This window comes from Natrix helvetica, assembly GCF_964273705.1.
Source record: "Natrix helvetica genome assembly, chromosome: 1".
NCBI lineage: Eukaryota > Metazoa > Chordata > Lepidosauria > Squamata > Natricidae > Natrix > Natrix helvetica.
The window spans coordinates 256,370,705-256,395,590 of record NC_138548.1 but is presented as its reverse complement, the minus strand read 5'-3'; the positions used below and the strand labels follow the sequence as shown (position 1 = coordinate 256,395,590).

Genomic DNA, 24,886 nt, shown 5'->3' with positions numbered 1-24,886 from the left:
GTCCACTTCAGAAGATGTGTGTGTAAGGGAAATAAATGTATGCTGTCCATTTCAGAAGATGCATGCGTAGGGGAAAAGAGTCATTTTCAATGAAATGCAAATGGATATTAAAGTGGGAGAATGACTGGATAATCTAGTGGTTAGATGCTGCCCTTTGATGTAGGAGACCAGGCTTTGAATTCTGGCAAGTACCTACATTAATAGTAAGGGTCCTTGGGCAAAGATGTCCTAAATCTTCACCTGTCTTATCTCGGATATGAAAGCTACAGAAGCAAAAACAGCCATGCCACTCTGGACATCACCTGAATTAATAAGTTCGGCACCAAATGTTGGGGAACCAGGAAAAATCTGACAATACATGGGCTATTGGAACAAAGTATACATGGTTGAGACAAGAAAACCTGCCATTGATGGAATGCTATTAAAGCAGTGTACCCAAGGAGAGCAGATATATGAAATGTATGAGGGAACTATGGATGGGCAGAAGAACTATGCCCACATTAACTTAAGAAATAGCTACCAATGCATCAGTATAGTGATGAGCAAGCTACTCTTACAACTTGAAATAGATCAACTATACATTACATCCCAGATTCAAGGAGACCTGGATGTGCAGCCAACACATGACGCATGGAATATCACTATCACCATACCCACCATTACAGAGCCCAGCAGTTATTATGAGGCATAACACCATGGATAAACTAGCTACTGTAAACCTTCAACACAGCTCAAACCCAGGAACCAAGGGCAGATGATGCAGAGAACTCTCAGAGATAGCCCAACACATGGTGGCATAGTTAAGATGCGGGCAAGACAGGGGTGGGTTCCGGTTGTCACTACTGCCGGTTCGCTCAGGGCATCGAGTGACGCTTGATGCGCACTGCGCGTGCATGCACAATGCAACAAAAATTACTCTGCGCATGCACAGAAGGCAAAAACAAGATGGCACCGCCTACAGGCGCCGCCAAGAGCACCAGTTTCTTCGTGTGTGTGTGTGTGTGTGTGTGTGTGTATTAAATTAAAAGAAATGAAAGGGGACAGTGATAAGGATGAAGAGACTACTGGAAGGAGTATTTTAGAGATCTAAATGGGAACGACAGTGATATGTCGGAGATTTGAAAGCTGTTCTAAATGTTAGTGTCCAAGTAAATATTGAAGAAATGAAATTAATAAATGCTGCATGAAAAATGGCAAGGCTGTAGGTGCTTTAGAGAATAGTTTAATGTATGTGCAAAGGCTTCACCTGTGCCTGGTAAATGCACGAAATATCTTCTTATTCCCTCTTAGACCAAGGCTTAGCTAGCAAAAGAATGCAGAGACAACACATTTGTTTATACTAACAAAGTCCTTAATTCAAACACGTATCTTCCTGAGTTTATACTTTTAAGATTATATTTAGTGTTGTAATGTGACAGATAATACATACATTTTAATAAACTATTTTAATTAATAAATATAATCCCTAAATATCACTATGTCATCTACCCCAACTTTTAGCCTTGATTTTCCATAATTTTCAGCTCCCGTTTCAAAATGCCCATCTAACTTAAGGGATTCTTTCAAAATTTCCTTACCCTATTTCAAGAAATCACATACAATCTGTAATAGGTGCCATTAAAGTTATTTCTGGTACAGTAGCCTAGTTTGTTTAAATGTGCAATTACAAATATTGTAAGTGAAGTTGTAAGCACATTGTTCCATCAGGCTAAAAATACGATTTCCTTAGATAATTGGACGGCAGCCAACCCCTCTGTATTTAAAGCCAGTCAGGTTACTGAAGTGCAAACATATTTTGTTTAAAGCAGGAAAGTGTATGACATCTAGTGTCCAAAACTGTTACTGCATGAATCTAGCAGATATCTCTAGAGCTGTAAGCTTACAAAAAAAGGGGAAAATAGCAGCATTTGCTCTATTGCAGAGGTGGAGAATCTCTCTGGCAAACAGAGTCGCTCAAATCCATTTCTACTTGGGCTTTGACCAGGCACGGTCTAGTGGTATGATCTGCAATCAACTGGTGATTCCTAAGGAAATCAGTATACTCTCAGCTCAGTTACCTAATTACTAGATCTGGGCACCTAATAGGACATAACAGTGGCCAAAAAAGGTGGCTTGGAGTTGGATCCATGCTATGGCATCAGCCTCTTTGACAGAAGGTTCTTCCTGCCTTGAAAGAAACAGCGATATATCCTGTCTTCAAGAGGCCATCCTTGGACCTCACTTTCTTTTATAACAATTAATCAGTCTCCAACCTTCTCTTTCTGTTTTGTTTCCAGGGGGAAACAAGTAGGAGAAATGATGACACATGCATAAGGACATCATCCCACAACTTAAGGACTAGTGCCAGATGTTGGAACACAAGTATTTGCCTCGCGTTACGTAAGTGTCAAGTTGACCAACAAGGAGTGCATTAATAAATACACACCTCCACTGCACAGTCTGGGTCTCTCTGAATCAGCTGCCCACTTCTTCAGATAAATCCTAGATTTGACAAGATTCTCCCCTACACACACACACACACACACACACACACACACACACTTATTATTGATCTTATGGAAGCAGAATTGTTGCCCACACTTACCAAGTTCCTCTTGCCTCTTACACACCTTGCTAAGGTTGACGGATGTACAGACTTTTTCAATGTCATTCCAGCGGCTCCTTCCACTGACTGCCCTCTGGAGAAATTAAAGGTGAGTTACTCCCGGTCCCTTGGTTCCGTGTACCAATCTCTGAAGACCGTAGCTAACAGCATAGGCTCTCTCTAATTAAATACATTTCCCCATGTGTTGCTCCCAGTGCTTGAGAACTTTAGACTTGTGTTGCTGTTTTCTTCCCTTTCCAACCCAGGTCCTAACATGGGAGGCCCATATGAAGAGCATCTTCCTTACCTTGTTGTAGGTGATCTGTAGTGTTAGTGGGATTGCTTCTCTGTCTCCATCTATGCCAAGACGCTTGCAACCTGGACCTGAACAAAATAAGAAGAAGATAAGATTGGATGGATGGAAGTAAACACCAATAGAACATAGAAAGACTCTGCAGGTAATTTAGCAAATGGGAAAGAGCTGCTTAGTTTTGTAACCAAATAAATACACATGCTGTTCCTCTATTTTGGTCTCTCCCATCCTTCAAGAAGACTTCATGTCTTGGGTCCATCAGTGTATAGTTGTTGCCATGACCATATGGGCCTCTTTTATTGGTTGGTTCACAGCATTGATCCCCTTACTTTCCATGGATACCTGAAAGCAGGAGGCTGCCCTTTTGCCTCCTTCTCATAGGTACCTTATAGGAGTCAAACTAAACAATTCTCTTTCCTACTTTCTATGGTGAGCTTTTACAAGCATTCCAGAGAAACAGGATGGCAGCAGTGGAACTGGGTAGTTTAGTGTTTCTCCAAAACAAGACCAAAGAGTTGCTGGCCCGCCTGTTAATTGATTTACGTAGTTACAAGGGGCCTCTTTTATTTGATCAGGTATGTCTTCCTCATGAGTTTCATGCTAGCAATTGCTGAGGAGAAAACCCTTCAGTAGATGACAGTCCTGGCTGAGTATATCAATTTGGTTGCTCTTTGCAGGCAGAGCTTTGGTTTTTCTCCTTTGCATCACTGAGTTTTCCTCAGAGGTGGGTTCTTACCAGTTTGGCCCGGTTCAGCCGAGTAGGCCATAACTCGGCCTGCCACGCTTCTAAACCAGTTCTCTCAGTGCCGCCATCTTGTTTTTTTGCTTCTGCACCACATGCACAGAAGCATTTTTTAGTACAGCGCATGCACAAGTAGCGCACAACAAGCAAGCATGTGCAGCTTGTCCCTGAGTGAACTGGCAATAGCAGCAGTCAGAACCCACCCCTGGTTTTCCCCCATCCCAAAATTGAACACAAAGTGATCACACAATGCGCCTCCTTTGGCTTACCTGAGGCTTTGATGGCCCGTGTAGCTGCTGAGTGGCCCAACTCAAGGGACTGGATGAAGATTTCACTTTTTCTCTCCCCCCCAATGAAAGTGAGCTGTAAAATTCAGGGGAAGAGGCCATTTAACATTCTCCTTCAAGATAAACCAAAGCAAATCATCCCCACCCCCACCTTTGTATCTTCAAGATAATTTTTGTTAAAAAATTTTTTAACAAACACATTAAATTTGGTTTATAGGACCAAATATGGATTGGAACCAGGAATCACAAGATTTAAATGCACACTTTTAGAGACTGTTGCAATAAATAACAGGAAGACTACACTTAATGTGTGTTGAGGCAGTCAGCTCATCTATAAATAGGCAGAAGAAACCAGCAACAGTGTTTTGGGAAGAAGAATGAATCAGGCATCTGATGAGCTTTCTAAAATGATCTAATAACAAGACTGGCCCTTTAGAACCATAAGGCACCCCCTCTTCTAATTCTCAAGAAGAAAAATGTATTATTGGGTCTGACTTTTTCTGCCACACAGAAAAATGATAACCTAGCCAAACACAAAATAGGATGAAATATGCTGAATGAAATTGAACATATCCTTGGCCTATTGCATGGGACTGCAAGAATAATGACAGCATACAAATAACAATTACTATGTATTATATGCCTTTACAAACCCCTGGTTTTTTTCTATTCTCACCTCTGCCTGGTAAACCTGGAGTAATATAGAGTGGGTAGCAAAGCGGCAGTAATAAAGAATCATATCAGCCAGGATGGGAAGTTGGGTGGCTGTTTCCTCTGAAGACTCTTCCTCAGGCTTAATGGATTGCTGCAGATAGACAAAAAGCCATCAGTTCTCTTTCACCTAAGCAATGCAGTTCACTAATTCCCCCACAGCCTTCTGCTCACCCTCTACCCCATAAGAATATCTCCCTAAGAAAAGGAAGGATTCTTGGTTTGTTCCCCCAAACATTTCAATTTTTTAAAGAGAAAATTTGTAAGTGGAAAGCCTAAAGCTAAGCAACTTTGCAAGTCAATACAAAATAAGACAAATACATCCAAATAGGCACAAGGTTTATGTGTATTTAATACAGCTAAATTTACGGTAATAATTTAACAAGTATTCATTGCAGCTCTTTGCCACATAGGAAGACATGTATGTTTGTCAGTCCTCCAAGAATCTTAGCATTTTATGGAACCCCATGGCAGGAAGCTAACACATGTTAATGTCCTTATTGCATAAATGAACAGGATATAATTTAACATTTCTCCTCAGACATAGAAAGGAGAATTACTTTTTGTTTCAATAAGCTGAACACTCAAAGGAGGGATTTTAATATGTTAATAGAAAGAAGATCCCTTTTCTGTTCTCCTCTATCACAACATCACAAGTCTGCCTCCATCTTTCTGTATGGCATCCCTCATGCATGACAAGATCACTTCCTTAAATATACGCTTTGACCTTTTGATACATTTACACTCTATAGGCAACAGTGACCAAGGGCAAAGGTTTGACAGAATAAGGGCCTGGAGTGTGCATTACTGAATATAACAAGATGCAGGCTAAGCAATTCAGAATTCAGAAAATACCTGGCATAAAACGTTGGTGGGAAGATTCATTAGCTCAAGAACATTGCGTTCGTACCAGGGATCCAGCATACCTATATAGAGTGAGATATCATTTGTGCTGCTCTCCATCCCTCCCATACCTGGATCCTGAAATCAAAGATATACATTTCATTAGCAGCTTTACTGACGCATGGTAAGAAGCAATGCTCAGAGATCCAAGTGGAAATTCTTACGATGCTGGGAACACAGTAACCACTTTTTAAAGACAGATGTAACTGAATCCTGGTTCAAATCTAGCTGGATTTGTTGTAAGAAACATAGAGCCTAACTCAATGCATTCCAGCCAGGTCACATCACAGTGCAGGCTTCCAAAATTCAATGCTTCCAAACAACTTCCTCAGGTATAGAGGTATTAATGAACCTCAACAGACTAGTTATGAAAGTTACTATACACTTGCTAAGGAAATTCTATACAAAGTTGCTTGTTGTTTCCTAGCTACTCTCCCTATATTCCTATATGCAGTGGTAGGATTCAAATAATTCAACAACCGGTTCTCTGCCCTAATGATTTCTTCCAACAACCAGTTCACCAAACTGCTCAAAAAAGTTAACAACCAGTTCTTCCTAAATGATGCGAACTGGCTGAATCCCAACCAGTGGTGGGTTCCTCCCGGATCGCACCGGATCGCGCGCGCTCCCTTTCAGCGCTCCACCTGGCTTGCGCGCTCCCTTTCAGCGCTCCACCTGGCTTGCGCGCTCCCTTTCAGCGCTCCACCTGGCTTGCGCGCTCCCTTTCAGCGCTCCACCTGGCTCTCGCGCTCCCTTCCGGCGCTGAAACCGGAAGTACAGTTTTGCCCGGCCCTGGCGAAGCAACGACGCCTCTCTGCGCTCCACCAGCTCGGCTGGGAACGGAGATGTTTCCTCAGCGGAGCGGAGCGCCTGAAAAGTCTTTTCAGGCGCTCCGCTCCGCTGAGGAAACATCTCCGTTCCCAGCCGAGCTGGTGGAGCGCAGGCAGGCGTCATTGCTTCGCCAGGGGCGGGGCAAGACTGTACTTCCGGTTTCAGCGCCGGAAGGGAGCGCGAGAGCCAGGTGGAGCGCTGAAAGGGAGCGCGCAAGCCAGGTGGAGCGCTGAAAGGGAGCGCGCGCGATCCGGTGCGATCCAGCAGGAACCCACCACTGATCCCAACCATTGCTTATATGTGCTTAGAGCTCAAAGCATTGGTAGAGATCCCACACACCCACTTTATGGTCTGTTTCTGTTGCTCCCCTCTGGGAGAAGGTTTTGAAGTATTTCTAACAGGGCTACCAGATTCTGTAACAGCTTTGTTCCCTATGCCATCCTTCTGGTAAACTCACAAGATTTGTTTTTCTTGCCATGTACATGCATACATCTGAACTAGATGGTGTTGTTTCTCTGTGTCATATAACATATGTGGGTATATGCATAATATGTAGAATATATTGGAGGTGGTGACCCTCTGAGAACTGTATGCAATGACATTTCATTTTAATGTATGCAGATTAGTGTACATTCTAAGTGACAATAAAGTTATTCTGGAACAGCTTGCCTCCAGAAGTTGTGAATGCCCCAACACTGGAAGTCTTTAAGAAGATGTTGGATAGCCATTTGTCTGGAACGGTATAGGGTTTCCTGCCTAGTCAGGGGGTTGGACTAGAAGACCTCCAAGGTCCCTTCCAACTCTACTATTGTATTGTATTGTATTGTATTCTAAGTCCACATTGCTGAACTCACCCTCTCCAAATGGGGGATGCACGGAAGCAAGCATGATTTGGAGAAGGGATCAGCAGTGACTTCTATCACATTCATGCTATCTTGCTACCAAACAGAGAGACTATGCTTTTCCAATGCTCACTTATATCAGCTGAAGTTTTGCTATAAAGAGACATGCTCTTAAAGTATTTATCAAAAGCTCCTCTAGCCCAGCATGTTGTTCTCACCCAAGCCAACCAGATGTTTCTGGAAAGCACAGAGAAAGGATGTGAGCGTAGCAGCATATTTCCACTCACATCCTGGAGCAACAATTAACCGATGCTGATAAAGATCTAGCACAATTAGCGTCCATTCACATAGTGATATGTGTAAATCAGTCCAAACCTCTTCTAAAGCAATCCAGGTGGACAACTATCTTGGCATTGTTTTGAACATTCAACTAGATATTACATAAAAAGGTGTTTCCTGACTCAGTTACACTGAATGGCCTCAGTTCCACCTTTATGAGGAATAGGGGCAAATTTCCCTGTTCATTTTTGCTTTTCTGTGGATAGATTTATATAACTGTAACATAAGATACCGTATCTACAATAATTTAGAATCTATCCGCTCCCCCCAAAAATCTTTCTTTTTAATAGCAGAATTGCTTCACGTCCTTAATAATTTAGAAAGGAGTTAATTGAACCTTTTACTTTAAATGTAACAGCCAAAAGTTTATACAGTGTTTTAAATGTAATTGCACCACAGAGTTCCTCAATATTGGTTGCTTTAGTTTTTATTCCTTTCGTACTCATTCCCATAATGAAACATCCTGGGTCAACACTGCCACTGAGCTATCTTGTACCAGCTCAACCCTTTTCTGCTTAACCAATGCCATCTCAAATATCAGGCTGCCATTCTTAGTGACATGACTCTTTCACCTCCACATTCATCAGTTTAAATTGGCTGGCAGTGAATGAGCTGTTTCCATGTCTATTCCTATTGGGGATGGTCACTTCACTGCCCTGCCCCATTTTTGTTGTTCTCATTTTAATCATCTTAACAATGAAAAGTTATCTTAACAAGTGAAACATGCCCATCGTATGTCTCATCATTCTTTCCAGATTGTTTATGGATAAATTGAAAAGCAGCAGTCTTAATGACCCCACCCCTAGAAACCAATTCTATTTTCTGTCTTTAATTACTTTCCATATCCCACTATTTTTTAGAATCAAGTTACGATTTCAGAAGAGGAGTCATACCCACGTAGTTTACTTGGGAATCTTTGCTAAGGAATTCTGCCAAAGCTCTAGGACTAGAGCAGTGGTGTCCAAACTTGGGAACTTTTAAGACTTGTGGACTTCAACTCCCAGAATTCCCCAGCCAGCATGGCTGGCTGGGGAATTCTGGGAGTTGAAGTCCACAAGTCTTAAAGTTCCCAAGTTTGGACACCCCTGGACTAGAGAGTCCAAGTAAATACAGATAGTCCTAGACTTACGACCACAATTGAGTTGTAATTACAATTACAACAAAATTTTTTTGCTAAGCGAGACATTTGTTGAGGGAGCTTTGCCCCATTTTATGATCTTTCTTGCCACAGCTGTTAAGTGAATCATTGCTATTGTTAAGATAGTAACACGGTTGTTAAGTGAATCACTGGCTTTGCCTGTCAGAAGGTTGCAAAGGTGATCGCATGACCCCAGAACACTGCAACCACCATAAATATGAACCAGTTGCCAAGCATCCAAATTTTGATCATGTGACCATTGTGAAGCTGCAACGGTTGTAAGTGTGAAAAACGGTCGTGATTTTTTCAGTACCTTTATAACTTTGAATGGTTACTAAATGAACTTTTGTAAGTTGAGGACTACCTGAAGTGCTGATTATATCTCTCCAATTTATGTTTGCTGACATTGTCCAAAAACCTATATGTGCTGTTATAGAAGCCCTGCAAGACCACTGTTTCTGTATGCTTGCTAGTTTAACCTAAGTAGTTTTCCCCCCCACAAATACCAGCTGTAATTTTCTTGATTCCCATATTTAAAAGGGAACAATATATTATTCAATTCCCAGTTCTTTGGTGCAGAAAGCAATTTCAGTCACATAGCATATATTTTTCCTAGATGAACCACGGGATTCATATTCAAATTCCTGAAGAACTATTGGATGAGTTCCACTTGCACCTGATATAAAGACATAATTATTTAATTTTACGTATTGCACCGTGTAATAGACTGTAAGCATCAGCTCCAACTTTGCCCAGGAGGCTTACCGTTGATCCAGAACTATGGGAATTAGGACTTCCTGAAGAAAGAAGAGGGTACGTCAGTGCAAATGAGGTAGGATTGCTCCTCTTCACGGGGACATAAAAAAATTGCAACCTACAGTACCGAGTTAAACAAGGACAGCTGCTTTCTTGAGATCTGTAAAAAAAGAGAGAGAGAGAGAGAGAGAAGAATACATGAAGAAAGTGAGATGCAGTGGCCATTTGCTTACAAACAGAATGCGATTGATTGGTTCAATTTACAACATCCATCAAAAACAGGGAATCCATGGTAAAAATGAAGGACAACATTACAGGCAATCCTAGCATATGCAGCATTACAACCAATGGCAAAGATGTATAACTCAAACAGTACTCTTTAAACCCAAAGGGCTGCCATACTTGGAACCAACTGGAGTTTTCAAATGGTCTTCAGAGGTCGTTTCATGCAAAGTACAAAGGATGGTATGCTGGTTTAACTGCTGCAGACGGGAAGGGACTATAGAGAGTGATCAATTCGGCACAATAAATCATTGGTTGCCCTCTAACACCACTGGATGACATCCCCCAGGTCTCGCTGCTTTAGCAGAGTAAGGAAGATACTCAGAGATGATTCACACCCTGGTAGTGTCTCTTCACACTTCTATCATCAGGCAGAAGCCAGCTGAACAAATAGATTTAAAAATAGTTTCTATCCTTGGGCTATCAGACTCTTAAACACGACCACAATCACTCCACGCACATGCAGAAACGTATGACTAGTTTTTTTTCTTTCTTTTCTTTCTTTTTCCTAATTACTTGCATAGGGAGTATTCTTTATACTATTCATGTTGTTTGTATTTGTTGTCATGGATTACATCAGTGAGGCGAAAACCAATTTTGTTGTATACATGATGTACAATGACAATAAAGGCTATACTACTACATTGCAATGGTCCAGAACTGAAGGATACTGGGCTTTATTCTCTAGTCGTGGTACGTACTAAAGAAGCATACAGCCTATTTCAGATTACACCCGACTTTTTTATCACCTATTTACATGAAGGAGTCATGAACAACATAAATAGAACATGTAATGACATAACATAAGACCTCAGAAGAAATTTCACTGCAGTGACTAACAGAGAAGCTAAGCTATAGGAACTCTGGTCTTCTAAATACTACATTGGCTGGTTCCTGCATAATAAAACAATAGCTTTGAAAAGGGCAAGAGACAAGTTATTAAGAATCGCTTTCACCCACTTACCTCAGACTACTATAAGCCCGGGCCACTTTCCCTGAGATGCGATCAGAACCAAACACGACCACTCGCAGTGTCGAAATCTTTGTATCTTCATCGGAGCTCAACAAGGGCCTGCGTTGGACAAAAGTGTTCTGTGCTATATGGCTTTGTAAAAGTGCGGCACTCAGCATATGCTGTGGCAGTGACTGCGCCCGTCGGGATCGTGCAGGGATACGGTCCTTGGCTACAGGATTGCAGAGACTCTCTGCTCGGCGTAATGGCAGCGACAATGAGGCTACCTCAGAAACATCTCTCAGATCTCTGCCCAAGATCATCTGGCTCTTGCTCTTGAACAACTTGTATATCCTGTTGCTCAGCCGATGCCGATGCCTATGTGACACTTTTTCTTCCTTCAGATCTAAGCGTCCTGTCAAATCTAAAGAGTTGTCATCGCTGTCTTCCACATAGCCGCTATCCATAGAATCTTTCAGACTGGAGACAAACGATTTCAAGGACTTCCTAGAGACCAAGGAGAGCTCAGAGTTTTTGGAAAGAGCAGAGATGACAGACACCTGTGAGTCACAACGGTCATCTTCTGACAATGTTGAGTACATAGAATCTTTCCTGACTGATGCAAGGGTGGACAACAAGCAGTCTTTTTTTGCAAAGCCATTGTCAACCTCCTCCTCCTCCTCCTCCTCCTCCTCCTCCTCCTCCTCCTCCTCCTCCTCTTCATCCTCCAAAAGAACTTGTTTTGGGTAATCCACTTCTTTGTCTAGTACCTCATTCAAGATATCTGTAACAAGGAGGCAGATACAAAATAAGATGTAACAAAACCCCTACCAGTTTAAAGCAGTTTTTATTTGTGGTACACCCTAGAACCGTGATGGTGAACCTATGGCATGTGTGCCTAAAGTGGCACACAGAGCCATGTTACCTGGCAGGTGCAGATGCACCCGCTCCTCTTCCGGGTTTCTGACATACATGCGCACATGATGACCAGTTGGCCTTTGTGAGAGCAGCAGTGCTGGAAACTGGAAGAGCTGGTCTTCCGTTTTCCAGCGTGAGCATGTGCGCCGGCCAGCTGATCATCATGCATGCATGTGTACCACTACCCAGAAGACTTTCTGACCAGCGCATGTGTGCACACCAGAAACCGGAAGTTCATTTTTTGGTGCGCGCATGCCCACTGGGCAAGTCCTCTTCCAGGTTGCAGCCCCGATGAGCGCATGTGCCCTTTGCGCGCACTCCCATTTGGCACTCAGTGCCCAAATGATTTGCCATCACTGCCCTGGAAGATGTCATTTGTCTATGACTCCTGTCATAGAGCTATTGATATTAGTAGTCTAATTAATCAGACAATATCAGGCTCAATTTTTATATATGGTTTCTCTATTTCTAAAAAATCAAGACCGGTCTTGGGTTTAAAGACGTTGGGTGCCAAATCTACTTCATTTCAATCAGGCTTACCAAACCATCCTTCCTCCCCTCTGAAAGCATTATTAAGCATGTAAACCAGTCTACAGATTTTAAGCTTACCAAAATTATCCTTATCCCATCTGTATACATGACAGCGAGCAACAGGGATGGGGATCACACGGAGTTTAGACAGCTGGCCTTCATCTGAAGAGAGAAATGGACACGTTAAGAGGTAGACAAACTCTATTAGGATAGAGACAGTATCTAAATATATCCACATACCCGTCTTAGCTTTCCTACCTGCTATTTCAGGTAGCCCTGCTGTTCTCGCAATCTCTAGCAAGACAGATTCCAGCTGTTCTCTAGCAGTTGAAGGATCATTGTTAGTCAGAACTGCCATCTCCTGGGCTTCTGTGATTCTGGTGAACATTTTCATGAGTTCGTCTGCAGTTTTCAGCTGCACAGAAAGAAAATAATATAAGATTCAATTGGCAACTACTTCCAAATCAAAAGCTACTGCAATCTGAACAAACGTACCACAGAGCAATGAGATTCACTGCGTCAGTAGCAGTAGCACAAGTACCAGCACCAGCACCAACAAAAACAATTTATTCCAGAGTGTCCAGTTCCAAAAACAACTCGGGGTGACTTCATACAGCTAAAAAGAAAGAATCTATTTTTTTTAAAACCCACAAAATTAAGTCAAAGGAAGAATAAAACAAAAACCATATCTCATACTACCTCAAATTAGAGGGGCCTTCTAAGATACCTTAACTCAGGGCTTGAAAGAAGAGCTATCAGGCCTGGAAGATATCATTTGCATTACAGGACACGATCTTCTGATGAGGGGGGCAGCCTGTCAGGCCTGAAGGCCCAATGCAAATGATGGCTTCCAGGCCTCACAGGAGCTACATTTACTTGTGTGATGACTGGTAGGGTGGCAGGCTGAATAGGGTGGGAAGCAGATAGGAGGAAGATTATTGTTGTTTTCTGAATTCTGCTAGATGACACTTAATTACAAGTCAACCCTGTCTGATTGTGCAGGATGGACAAACACTATGGGAGATAGGCAGTCACACAGAGACTGAGGCTTTATGCCAGTGACCTTTATAGGCAATAATTAGTACTCTGAACTGCAGTAGGAAGCTTATTGGTGTATCAGTGCAGCTCATGAAGCAGACGTTTATATGGACATAGTAAGACTTGTCAATCACTGATTAAGCTGCTGCACAATGAATCGGATGTAGCTTCTGAGTAGTTTTCAGGGAATAGCCCATATGAAAAAAAAAAACAAGGCATGAGTAATTGTGAGAGTGATTCCTCCGAATCCGGGAATAGGAGCAAGTGGTGTATAAATTAGATTTGTTTAAAGACCTTCCTGGGCATAACTTCCTCAAGCAAAAGCTAAGAGTTCCAGTAGATGCTGCGATTGTACACTACTGTTGAATGAGGGAGTGTGTTGCCCCATTTAAGACCCAAGGGTTGAAAGTTAGCATTAGATAATAACATCCACAACCAGATTTTCCCAGTAATACATTTGATCCTGTTCCTTCCATCCAGTTACTGACAGGTTCCAGGCATAAAGACAATACCTTGACAACATCACTTGGTCAACTGGAAGTCAAGGTAGGCAAACAAGTAGTATCCACATGTTTATGATATATGCCCCTGAAGCAATGAATGACCTCTCCAGTTGCTTCATTGCTTCATGTATATATTAAACAGGAGAGGAGAGAGTATTGAGTCCCACTCTACCTCACGAAGGAGCAGTATTGAATGTGACTTTTTTCTGCCACCAACACTGACTGTGGAGCACTGGTGGGATTCAATTTTTTTTTACTACCAGTTCTGTGGGCATGGCTTGGTGGGTGTAGCATGGCTTGGTGAGCATGGCTTGGTGGGCATAGCAGGAGAAGCATGCTGTAAAATCTCCATTCCCTGCCCACTCCAGGGGAAGGTTACTGCAAAATCCCCATTTCCTCCCGATCAGCTGGGACTCGGAAGGCTGAGAATAGATGGGGCCAGGGCCAGTCAGAGGTGATATTTACCGGTTCTCCAAACTACTCAAAATTTCCGCTACCGATTCTCCAAAACTGGTCAGAACCTGCTGAATACCACCTCTTCCAGTGTGGAGAAAGGAGGGAATTGCAGTATTGGACTTCCTATTCCTATTTCCTTGAAGCCAGTCCAGAAAGATATTATGGCTGGTGGTATTGAAGGTCATTAAGAAATCAAGGAGGGACAGGACAGATACCATCACCCACATCCTAGCTCCACTATAGGTCACTGACAAGTTACCAAAGCTGTCTCCATGCTAAGTCCAAGCCTAAAACCTAACTGTAAATAATTTTATTTATTGATGTATTTGGAATACATGTATTTATATTTCTACTATTAATAGCAATATGAATAAGGCCTAGGCCAGAGGACTTTCTTTACCTTCAGGATTTGACGTAATTTTGCCAGGTTGCATCTGGTACCAAAGTTAGCTTGATATGTGTGCTCCAGGAGTGTCGCTAGTAATGTATGCTGGGAGTAGTCTGCAGAGCTTAGCTTTTCAGCAACTGATAGGAATTCCCCATCAACTTCTGAAGGATTCAGCAATAGGACTGTTCTAGGGAAAGAAGACAGGAAAACAAACAAACCATTAATAGAAGAGACTATGTAGCTCAGGGTTGCAGTGTAGAGTCCTTAGTGATGTTACCAATGAAATGTTTGCAAGCAAACCCCCGAAGTCAGAGACACAAGGATCCAATAACACACCAAAGGAACAAAGCCTCTTTCCCTAAGGATAGACTTCCCTAAGCTGATGTCCTACAGAAATGTTGTGCTAAAGGTAATCGCCATTACAATCCAATCATCCTGAGGATATCAGGTTAGGAAAGCTGCTCTAAAATTGTACAGAAAGCCATTATGAGTGTTTAATACTTACACGGTAGAATTCTCACAGCCTTTTTGAGGTAACCCTTGCTCATCTTTAACAAGCCTTTGAAAAGAAATTCCTGTAAAGGAAGAGAAGTGGTCAGCCAACGCAGCAGCATGAGTTGGCTTTCACCATGCAAAATAGGACAGCAATCATGCAACCTATTCCATGCCATGTGTGCCCATTCCATTGTGCACACGAGAGTGTGCAATTTGACAGTAAAAGCATTGACATTTGAAGGTAAAACCATCAGTTTTCTGCCTCCTCACCTTTTGTGCTTATGAAAATAAAGAAAATAGATCAGCTAAATACTTTCAAGGCTCAAGATCCCTGTCTGCTAATTTTAATGCATACCCACATGCTCCATGACCTAGATTGTCTTCAAAATCTAAGCAAAGTCTGTCTTGTTTACTATATTGCCATAAAACATTATGAAATCCAGAGCTATTGGCTAGACTGAGAAGTCCAGAGAAAAACACCCCCCTCCCCCAAAAAAGCTTCAGCTTTGCAAAGTTCATTCAAGAGCCAACTTGGAATAAGAGAGGGACAATCTGCTTTTCACAATCCTGAGGAAATAGGATGGGAGTGGCTGGGAAGAGGGCTTAGGAGAAATGGGGTTTATGAGCTTCTGGGTGGCTCCCATTCTGATGGTGTTCAGGAAGTTATTAATAACCTAGGTGTTATTTGCATCTTTGGGCAAGTAGAATTTGAGCCCTTGCTGTATAGATTCTGTGTGGAGGAGTTATATGTTGATTTCAGGTCACTCATTTTTTTGTAACTTTTATTTACCTTTACTTGTACATTGTGTGGTCTATAAATTGTATTAAAAATAAATAAAATTAGTCACTGTCTGGTTAGGTAGCCAAGCCAGAGGAGAGTGGGAAGAACAACATTCTTTAAAATGTTATTCCTGCTGTAGAGAATGCTCCTTTCTGACAGCTTCCAAATTGACTAAAACTAAATTTGGGACACTTTCATGCTTTCTATTTATTTTGTTTAATTGGTCAAACATATGTGACTAGGAAATGTAAATGTATCAACATATCCAGCAAGCTGTCTTCCCAGGGCAGTATGCTTAGCTCAATCAGTTTCCAAAAAATTCCTGAAGATTCCTACCTGGGGCTTTGAGTTCATTGTTGATAAAGTTAAGTAATTCCTGACAGATATTGCAGTACGGCACAGGCCAGGTGAGAAAATCACGGTACATCCTCACAGCTCTCAAAAGCAGATCAGAATCCGAAGGAAAATGGGGGATCTAAGGAGAAAGGGTATTTTAAAGAGGCGCATCACTTGAGAACAAATAACACAAGGGCCCAGTGGAGATATCAAGCATGAGCTAATGCTACATATTTACCTGCTTAACAGCATACACCCCACCCCCCCAAAAAAAGCTCCAGGGGAAAAAAGAAAGGAAAACAAAATATTCGTAATACAGTAGCACAGATTTTTGATGTGCATTCTCTCTCTCTCTTTCTCCCTCTCCTCCCTTCCTCCTTCATTTATTATTGCCATTGGTAGTTCCTCTTACAAGAAGGGAAGCCCAGCCTTCTAATGGATTATAAGAACTGTCAATAAATGTGACTTAATAAAATGGTCAAGGGATGGCTGAAATAAGTGTCAAAAAGTTCTCAAGTTCTCAAACATAGATTGTTCTACCCATTATTATTACAATAGCCACTTGTTAAATTGGTTAAAGAAAGGCACAAAAGGCTAGTGATAACAGTTCTTTATTCAAGCACGTGCAAACATCCACTGACTAGATGGTCCGACAGCTCCCCTTTTAAATGGGAGCTGTCCGGCCCTTCCCCCAATCAAGGGACCTGAGTGGAGACTTCCAGTATCTAGCAGCAATAGAGGGGGAAGTATCTAACACCACTACTTTTTAAAGTTAAAGATATCTTGTCTTAAACTCCTTCCTTTTTATTTTTATTGAGGACTGATAGTTTTGAAGATGTAGAATCTAGACAGTGAGGACCTCAGTCTTGTAGAGAACACCTGATCATTGACTTACTTTTCCAACTGACCTCATCTTTCCACTGAAGCATGTATTAAAATAAATTTCTGGCTAGCTGCTGCAGCTAAGATTTCTCTGATTCCTGTGACTTCCTCAAGCAGAACCTCTAATTCTGATGATTTTGCTTGACTAATTTCTATCATTGTACTTCAATAAACACAGGGTCTATGGTAGTTATTTACAGCACACCTTCATGATAGATTAGGCCCACAATCCCATCGATTTAGAAAAAAATCTAAATGACAGGGAGTCATCATCACAAAGGCTTGACTACTAAGACTGTGAATTGCAGGGTTTAAGCTCCAAACTTACACACAGGACAGTTGCACTGAAGAGAAAGGCCAATGGCGTAAATAGATTGTAGTCACATTTTTCTTGGACCTTCATAAAATAGAAAAACAAGAAAGAACAGAAAATGAAAATATAATTTGGTACGCTACTTAAAAGACAATTCATTAAAAGCAATATTAATCTTACTTTGCATAGCTTTACACGTTATACTAAAACGTATTTCATAATACAACTTGTTGAATAATCAATGGTTTATATTATGCTAAACCACAAACCAGAAGAGTTGGGTTCCCATATTGTTCCAAAAACACACCTATGTGTTGTGGTGCAAAATGTGGACCAGGCCTGTAGGGTACTTGTTTCAGTGATAAAGTCACTCTGAATGGTGATTCTGAGCTCTGGCACAATACTCAACATAATTTATCAGTATATCTTTTTAGATAATCGTGCTAGCTGGAAAAATATTGGTATTGTGACAGAGAAGAGGGGGTCGACCTACAGTATTCTTTAAAGCACCTAACAGCTGGATAAGAAGCAACAGACTGTTCAAAGAGCGATCCAACCTAGAATTAAGGAGAAATTGCCTATCAGCGAGAACAATGAATCAATGGTTGCCTCCAGAAATTTTGGCTGCTCCATTACTGGAGATTTTCAAGGAGAGGTTGGACACCCATGGAATGGTATGCTTGAGCAGAGGGTTGGACTAGAAGACCTTCAAGGTGCTTTCCAATTCTGTTATTCTGACATTGTATTAGATACTACAGGCAAGTGAAGTGATGCCTTTTGCAGAAGAATCTTGTCTTAAGAAGACACATGGGAACCTGCGACCCTTCAGATGTTGTACAACGGTAACTCTATCTTCTGTGCCCATAGACCATGATGGATTGGTCTGAGAGGAATCAGAATTAAACCATACTTTGAGAGCCAACATTCTCAGAGCCTACAGTAAAGGTACTGCTAGAACAGTATGGTTTTATTTGTTTATATCTGTTCATCTTTCTTTTAAAAATTCCAGTATTAAAAAAAAAGGGTTTCAACCAAGACCAATGTAGTAACAATAGTATCCTCACATTCAAGAAAGATACACAGCTACCAAAATGAGAAAGAACAGATAAGTAGCATCATCTGGAAGTACCAAAGTTTAAACTATATAAAATGAGTTATAGGGGGAAAACACCTTGTGGCTTATAGATGTAAGAGTCCAATATATGAGGTTGGAGGGAGAATCAAGATGGAGAAGCCTGAATTGAACAAATGCAGCGTTGAATGGCATGCCAGGGGCCGTGAAAGTGCTGAGTAGAAATGAAAGAAAAACTAAGCATAATTTCATTTCACTTTATTGGATTAAAATTACAAATACTTAATAGCAATAGCACTTAGATTTATATACTGCTTCATAGTGCTTTACAGCCCTCTCTAAGCAGTTTACAGAGTCAGCCTATTGCCCCCATTTTAGATCCTCATTTTATCAACCTCGGAAGGATGGAAGGCTGAGTCAACCTTGAGCCTGGTGAGATTTGAACTGCCAAATAGCAGTAAGCCAGCAGTCAGCAGAAGTAGCTTGCTGTAACTGCATTTATTTCATATTTTTTCCATACCATTGCACAGCAATTTGGTTTTTAAAAAGAGAGTGAAAAAGGACTTTGAGGGCTTCATCCAAGGTTCTGGAGGCTTTGGTTTATTTTCTATGACCCAAATGTGACTGTTTATTAAACTCCACGGTCTTGTTCAGGTGAAAGGGAAACTTTCTTCTAGTGGATTCACAACTGTGATTTGATTTTGCTTTATGTACCCTGAACCAAACTCTATTTCTAAATTACAGAAACTGAAAATAACTGGGGCAAGGCTCTATTAAAGAACCAGGAAGTCACTGGCAGGAAGAAAAGAATAATACAAAAAAAAAAAAACAACAACAAGTGGATATCAAATGGATTCACTGGAACTCCTGTTACACTCATCTCTATTCAGTAACACTGAAGTAACCTTGTTTCAGAATCAAAGCAACTCCCTTTTTCAATAGAAAGTTGAGACCTCTCTTGCTGACCTGCCCATTTCACAAAAACAGGTATTCTCCGGAGAAAATTCTCATATCAGGATCTGTTGTTCAAAGCAGGATAGATTAAAAAACAACACCTTTCTGAGTCCTACCTGACCCAGCTCTGGACTTTAGCTGCCGTTTCCAGCACAGCAAAACAGAACTGACAGTTTCAAACTAAAATCTACTGAGACCAGATGTCTCTCAATAAAGATGGAATCAATTCCAAGAAGGATGCAGATAGGCAGTTAGATAATCTCATCAGATGCTAGCCCACAAGATGATTTCCCTTTTGTAGAGGGTTCAACACATGCAAACAAGGTAATGGTATGAGCAAGAAGGTGGCTCAGACCTTATTTTCTTTCCCATCTCTCCCTTTCTTTTACCTCTTGAGTCTTCTGTAGGATTTTCTCCAGGAGAATGAGGTAGTTCCCTGCATCGCGATTAACCAGTTCCTGGAGGGTCCAGCAGTTCAGACAAAGCCCAGCTATTTGGAAGAGAGGAAAAATAATTAGAGAATATCCAATCATACCACAAAGTCAAGACCATAATTAGTCTTCACTAAAGAAGTCTGCTTGCCCACAAGATTTTGCAGATGGAGGTATTGCACATATATTGACTGCATTCCAGAACATAGGATCAGATCTTTTGCCCTGCATACCATGTTTCCCCAAAAATAAGACAAGGTCTTATTTTCTTTTTACCCACAAAATATGGCTTGGGCCTTATTATGAGGGGAGGGTTTATTTTGGGGTTGCTGGGCGGCTCCTCTCTTGCGAGCGGGCTCCCAAAGAGCCAGGCACAGCCTCATGGGAGAATAGCTGTGATGCGCTGTCGCAGCAGTACAACACAACAGGCATGAAGCGCCCACGTTCACGAGCAGCCACCCGGCAAACCCCCTTTGCAGCTGGGCACAGCACCATTCACTGACGTAAGGGTATCGCCAAGCCGCATGAGCCAGCTGCCGGCAGACTGTACAACCAGAGAGCATACGCCCAGAGTGGCCACTGCCAGAAGACTCAGTTTGGAAGCTGCCAAAAAAGCCATGCTGGGATGGCGATGGTGGCAGAGGTGGCAGTGGAGGTGCCCTGGCTCTGGGAAAGCTGGGCCAGGGCATCATGAGGCTGGGAGACGCGTAAGCAAGAGCGGAACAGCCGCTCTTGCACAAGCCCCCTCTCCAGCCGTGCAGAGTGCCATTCACTGGCATTTCGAAGGCGGCAAGCCATGGGAGCCGGGCGGCGGCGAACAGGCACTCATGCGGCTCGGTGATACCCCTAGGTCAGTGAATGGCGCTGTGCCTAGCTGGAAAGGGGGCTTGCCTGTTGGCTGCTCGTGAGCGTGGTTGCTTCATGGCTGTTGTGTTGCACTGCTGTGACAATGCAACACAACTGTTCGCCCCAGGCTCTTTGGGAGCCCGCTTGCAAGAGAGCAGCCGCCCGGCAAGCCCCCTCTTCAGCTGGGCACAGTGCTGCTAACCAACCTAGCAGCATCCTGAAGGCTCCAAGCAATGTGATCACCTTTGCCTCCCCCACCGGTTCCCGTGGCTTGGCACCTTCGGGATACCGCTAGGTTGGTGTGTGGCGGTCTGCCTGGCCAGAGGTGGGGGGTTGTCCAGGGTGTTTATTTGCGGGGGAGGGCTTATATTTTTGCCCACCAGAAAAATATGGCATGGCCTTATTATCCGGACATGTCGTATTTTTGGGGAAACATGTAGTTGTGAGCTATTTATACTCATTGATACTATTTATTTTATTTATTTATTTCTTAGATTTTTAGACCGCCCCTCTCCCAAAAAGGGACTCGGGGCGGTGTACAGTCAATACAATAGAACCAGTCATAAAATTAAATACATTTAAGCTACATTTAAGATACATTTGGAGGGGAGATAGGCTGTACTAAGAAATAAATAATTCTAATCCTAAAAACATCACAATTAAAACCCCAAACCCTAAAATAAAATAAATCCCTGGGAGGTAAAACTAAGAAAGTGCCAGGCCAGCTGATTGAAACAGGTGAGTCTTTAACTTTTGCCGGAAGGAACGGAGGTCGGTGGTAGTTCGAATGTCTGGGGGGAGGTCATTCCAGAGGGTTGGGCCCATCACAGAGAAGGATCTACTCCTAGGTGTCGCCCGCTGGCATTGCCTAGCAGACGGCACCAGGAGGAGCCCCTCCCTGTGTGAGCGGATAGGTCGCAGGGACGTATGTGGAAGGATGCGATCCTGCAGATAACTAGGTCCTCTGCCATGGAGCGCTTTAAAGATGGTGATCAATACCTTGAAACGCACCCGAAAGGCCACAGGTAGCCAGTGCAGCTCGCGCAGGAGAGGTGTTACGTGGGAGTAATGTGTACTTCCCATAATAGCCCGCGCGGCTGCGTTCTGAACTAGCTGCAGTCTCCGGATGCGTCCCAAGGGAAGCCCCATGTACAGGGCATTGCAGTAGTCCAGGCGAGACTATGCAAACCCACAATGTATGCCCTTTTTAACCTGAGTGTGTATTCCATCTGTCACTCAGAGCAGCAAAGCATGTGTACTAGAGGTGGTATTCAGCCAATTCTGACAGGTTCTGGAGAACCAGTAGCGAAAATTTTGAGTAGTCTGGAGAACCGGCAAATAGGCTGCCCCACCCCTGCTGCCTCCCCACCGATCTTTTTTTGTTGCCCTGAACAGGAGAACAGAACTGGAAAGCAGGTTAGTGGGGTGGGGAGGGAATGGGGATTTTGCAGTTACCTTCCCCTATCGACAAAGCCACACCCACAAAGCCACGCCATGCCCACAAAGCCATGCCCACAGAACCAGTAGTAAAAAACTTTGAATCCCACCACTGACGTATACCAAATGAAGGTAGGATGGACCACATAAGGGACAGAAAAAGGCTATCCTGCCTCTTAAAACCATAGAGGGAATTTCTTTATATTTAGACTAATCCTTGGAGGAGGGACAAAATCAGTCCAGGTGGGCATCAGAGATTTAAGTTAAAACCCTCCTTCAGGTCTGATGCTCTGATATTATCCACTGAATGACTAGAGTGATCTGAGAACAAAGCAGAAGAACTGTATATATGCCATTTTGAAATAGGTTGAGTAACAGTAATTAATATTACAATGCAGACTAATTATTGATAACTTAAATGGCAAAGTGAAGGTTCATACCGTCAACATGAGTATCAGAAAAGCAACTATAATATACAACCACCAGGCTGGTCAATGCCACTTTCTTAAGTTATTTTTTAACTGGTTTCATATTTAATTCACAAGCCTCATCAACTCATAGAAAATAATTTAAGATGCTGCCCACTGGTTCACGTAACTTCTGTATTACTGCATTGACTGGCAGCACCTTCTTAAGATTTGAAGTAAGAGTTTTTCCTACCCTAATAGGAGATGCCAGGGGGCAAAAACAGCCCTTTGTTTTCTGTAAATGTACTCAAAGTGTCAAGTAACACATAAAAGCAGCAAAACTTTATAGTTGGGTGATAGTGGGTGGCACAATTCATGTTGCTGCAAGCAGATACAGTGGGTGAGATACTTTTTCAGAATGCAGCATGTTCTTCTTAGAATTATATTGTCCCCCGGAAATGCTAAATCCTTAACTTGGCATCTGTGGCTAGCATTTCCTCTCTCAATTCTCTGCCGTATAAGAGCAGCTCAACCAGCAACTGTTGAAAATATCACTGGGACATGTAAATATCAAGATTCCACCCATGATGAAGACATAGACTGACCAATATTAAAGCAGACAATTATCATGACAAATTGCCATAAATATGCATTAAAGCCCCTACCCTTCTATAGTCAGTATTTTAGACTGATGGCAGCCAAGATATAAAATGCAAGATGGTACATTATGCAAATAACTGACTCTCACCTGTAAAAATGACATTAGACAATTACATGTGTGTACTAAAATGGCAAAAGCCCACCTAATTTAGCCTGTTGAAGATACTGGTGTGCATTTCTTTAAACTGTCTAGCATATTCTCTCTCTCTCTTGCCCCACACTTTTTTTTTCAATGCTAGGCAATATTCCCTTCATTTGCAGATACCTTCAAAAAACAAAAGTCTGTCTGGGGAATTCTTAGAAGGTTTCAGATGGCCAGAAGGAAGCAACAAGCTGAGGGTTCTGTCTAATTCAGGGGTTATCAAACTCAAGGCCCGTGGGCCGGATCCGGCCCATGGGGTGCTTAGATCTGGCCCACGGGGCCACCTGGAAACAGAAAAAGACTGGCCCATGATGCCTCTTCCAGTGAAAGTGGAGCTGGGCAGATGCTCACATGCAGCCTTCCTGAGCTTTGTTTTCGCTAGCAGAGTGTTGCAGGAGGCTGTCCCAGCTGAAAACGGAGCTTGGGAGCCCGTTTTCACTGGCAGAGTGCTTGGGCCACCACAGGCGTCCCTGATACGATTGACTTCAAGCTGGCCATACCCACCCTAGTCACGCCCACCCCACCCCCCGATGTCAAACACAGTTCTAATGCGGCCCTCAATGAAATTGAGTTTGACACCCTTGGTTAAATCAGTGACACAAATATCCAAGTGGATACAATAGATGCAGCTTCTCTTTCTATTCCGCTATCACACTCGGACTGCTTGCCATTGGAAAATTCTACAAACAAAAGGCTGAGCACATATCTTGCAAAACATGCGCAGGCTTTTGCATTCAGCATACAAATGCAGAAACATTCAGAATTGCTTGAGACTGCCAAACATGGGCAGCCAGTGTAAATTATTAGAGTGGCTAGGAAGCCTCAGGCAACAGCTTGAATGCACAAACATCTAGGAGTCTCTCTTTCCCACAAGTCCTTTTCTCTGCTCGTCCCTGCCCATATATTCTTTCTTTCCCCTTTCTATTAGTTGCAAGTGGACCTGCAGAGCCTGTTCTAATGACTCCAATCCGACCTGCTTCTCATTATGTTTGCATCAGAGATGAAGACATGATGAACAGATCAGAGAAGTTAAAGCCTCATTTAGCTTAGTACACCTACTTATTTTTAAAATCAAACAAGCAGGCCCCACATCTTCCTGTGGCCCCTCCTCAGCAGCGTTAGGTATACTTGCACCCACAGAGTCCCATTTCCAAAAAAAGAGCATAGTTTTGGGCAGAAAAGAAATTGCTTACTCCTAAATCTATTTGGATGAGATTTGGAGGCATTTGCATTCAATAAATATAGGAAGCACAAGCAGCAGGGAAGAAAGGAACTTGCCAGAGTGAGGAATCTTCTCCTCTTTCTCGCAAGGGGTATTGAGCTCAGAAAATGTTGACTGGAGTGCAGACCCTGCTATTCATTAACCCGCATTGAAAAATGGCAGTGCCTCGGGAAACGGTGCTGATTTCCCTCTTCTAAAGCTCTGGAAATTGAAGTAAGGGTTCACTGACTAACAGAACAATATTAGACCCTTCTTTGTAATGCAAGGCAATATGCCTGCAGCAGGAAAGATGGAAGGATAGACAATCCTGCTGAACATTGCCCAGCATTGCCTTCCAGTATCAGCGTCTCATACAGGTGGGAAGGATTTGGAAATGTCCAGGTTTTGGATTAAA

The 24,886-nt window shown here is 42.6% G+C and overlaps 1 protein-coding gene across 5 annotated transcripts in view; it reads right to left on the bottom strand.

Moving 5' to 3' along the window:
• PIK3R5 (phosphoinositide-3-kinase regulatory subunit 5) overlaps window positions 1–24,886 on the bottom strand; it is a 57,037-nt gene that overhangs the window by 5,188 nt on the left and 26,963 nt on the right. For 3 of the 5 annotated variants that reach the window (XM_081936360.1, XM_081936361.1, XM_081936362.1), the window contains exons 3-16: window positions 19,737–19,837; window positions 17,337–17,405; window positions 16,127–16,265; window positions 15,020–15,089; window positions 14,527–14,701; window positions 12,388–12,544; window positions 12,208–12,291; window positions 10,693–11,464; window positions 9,456–9,606; window positions 5,493–5,618; window positions 4,603–4,731; window positions 3,909–4,002; window positions 2,892–2,968; window positions 2,585–2,678 (exon numbers count right to left, since the gene is read on the bottom strand). In XM_081936360.1, coding sequence (XP_081792486.1) covers window positions 2,585–2,678; window positions 2,892–2,968; window positions 3,909–4,002; window positions 4,603–4,731; window positions 5,493–5,618; window positions 9,456–9,606; window positions 10,693–11,464; window positions 12,208–12,291; window positions 12,388–12,544; window positions 14,527–14,701; window positions 15,020–15,089; window positions 16,127–16,265; window positions 17,337–17,405; window positions 19,737–19,837 — 2,238 coding nt within the window. Of the gene's footprint in view, window positions 1–2,584; window positions 2,679–2,891; window positions 2,969–3,908; window positions 4,003–4,602; window positions 4,732–5,492; window positions 5,619–9,455; window positions 9,607–10,692; window positions 11,465–12,207; window positions 12,292–12,387; window positions 12,545–14,526; window positions 14,702–15,019; window positions 15,090–16,126; window positions 16,266–17,336; window positions 17,406–19,736; window positions 19,838–24,886 lie in introns of those variants that run through there. The other 2 variants (XM_081936363.1, XM_081936364.1) reach the window with 2 other exon arrangements.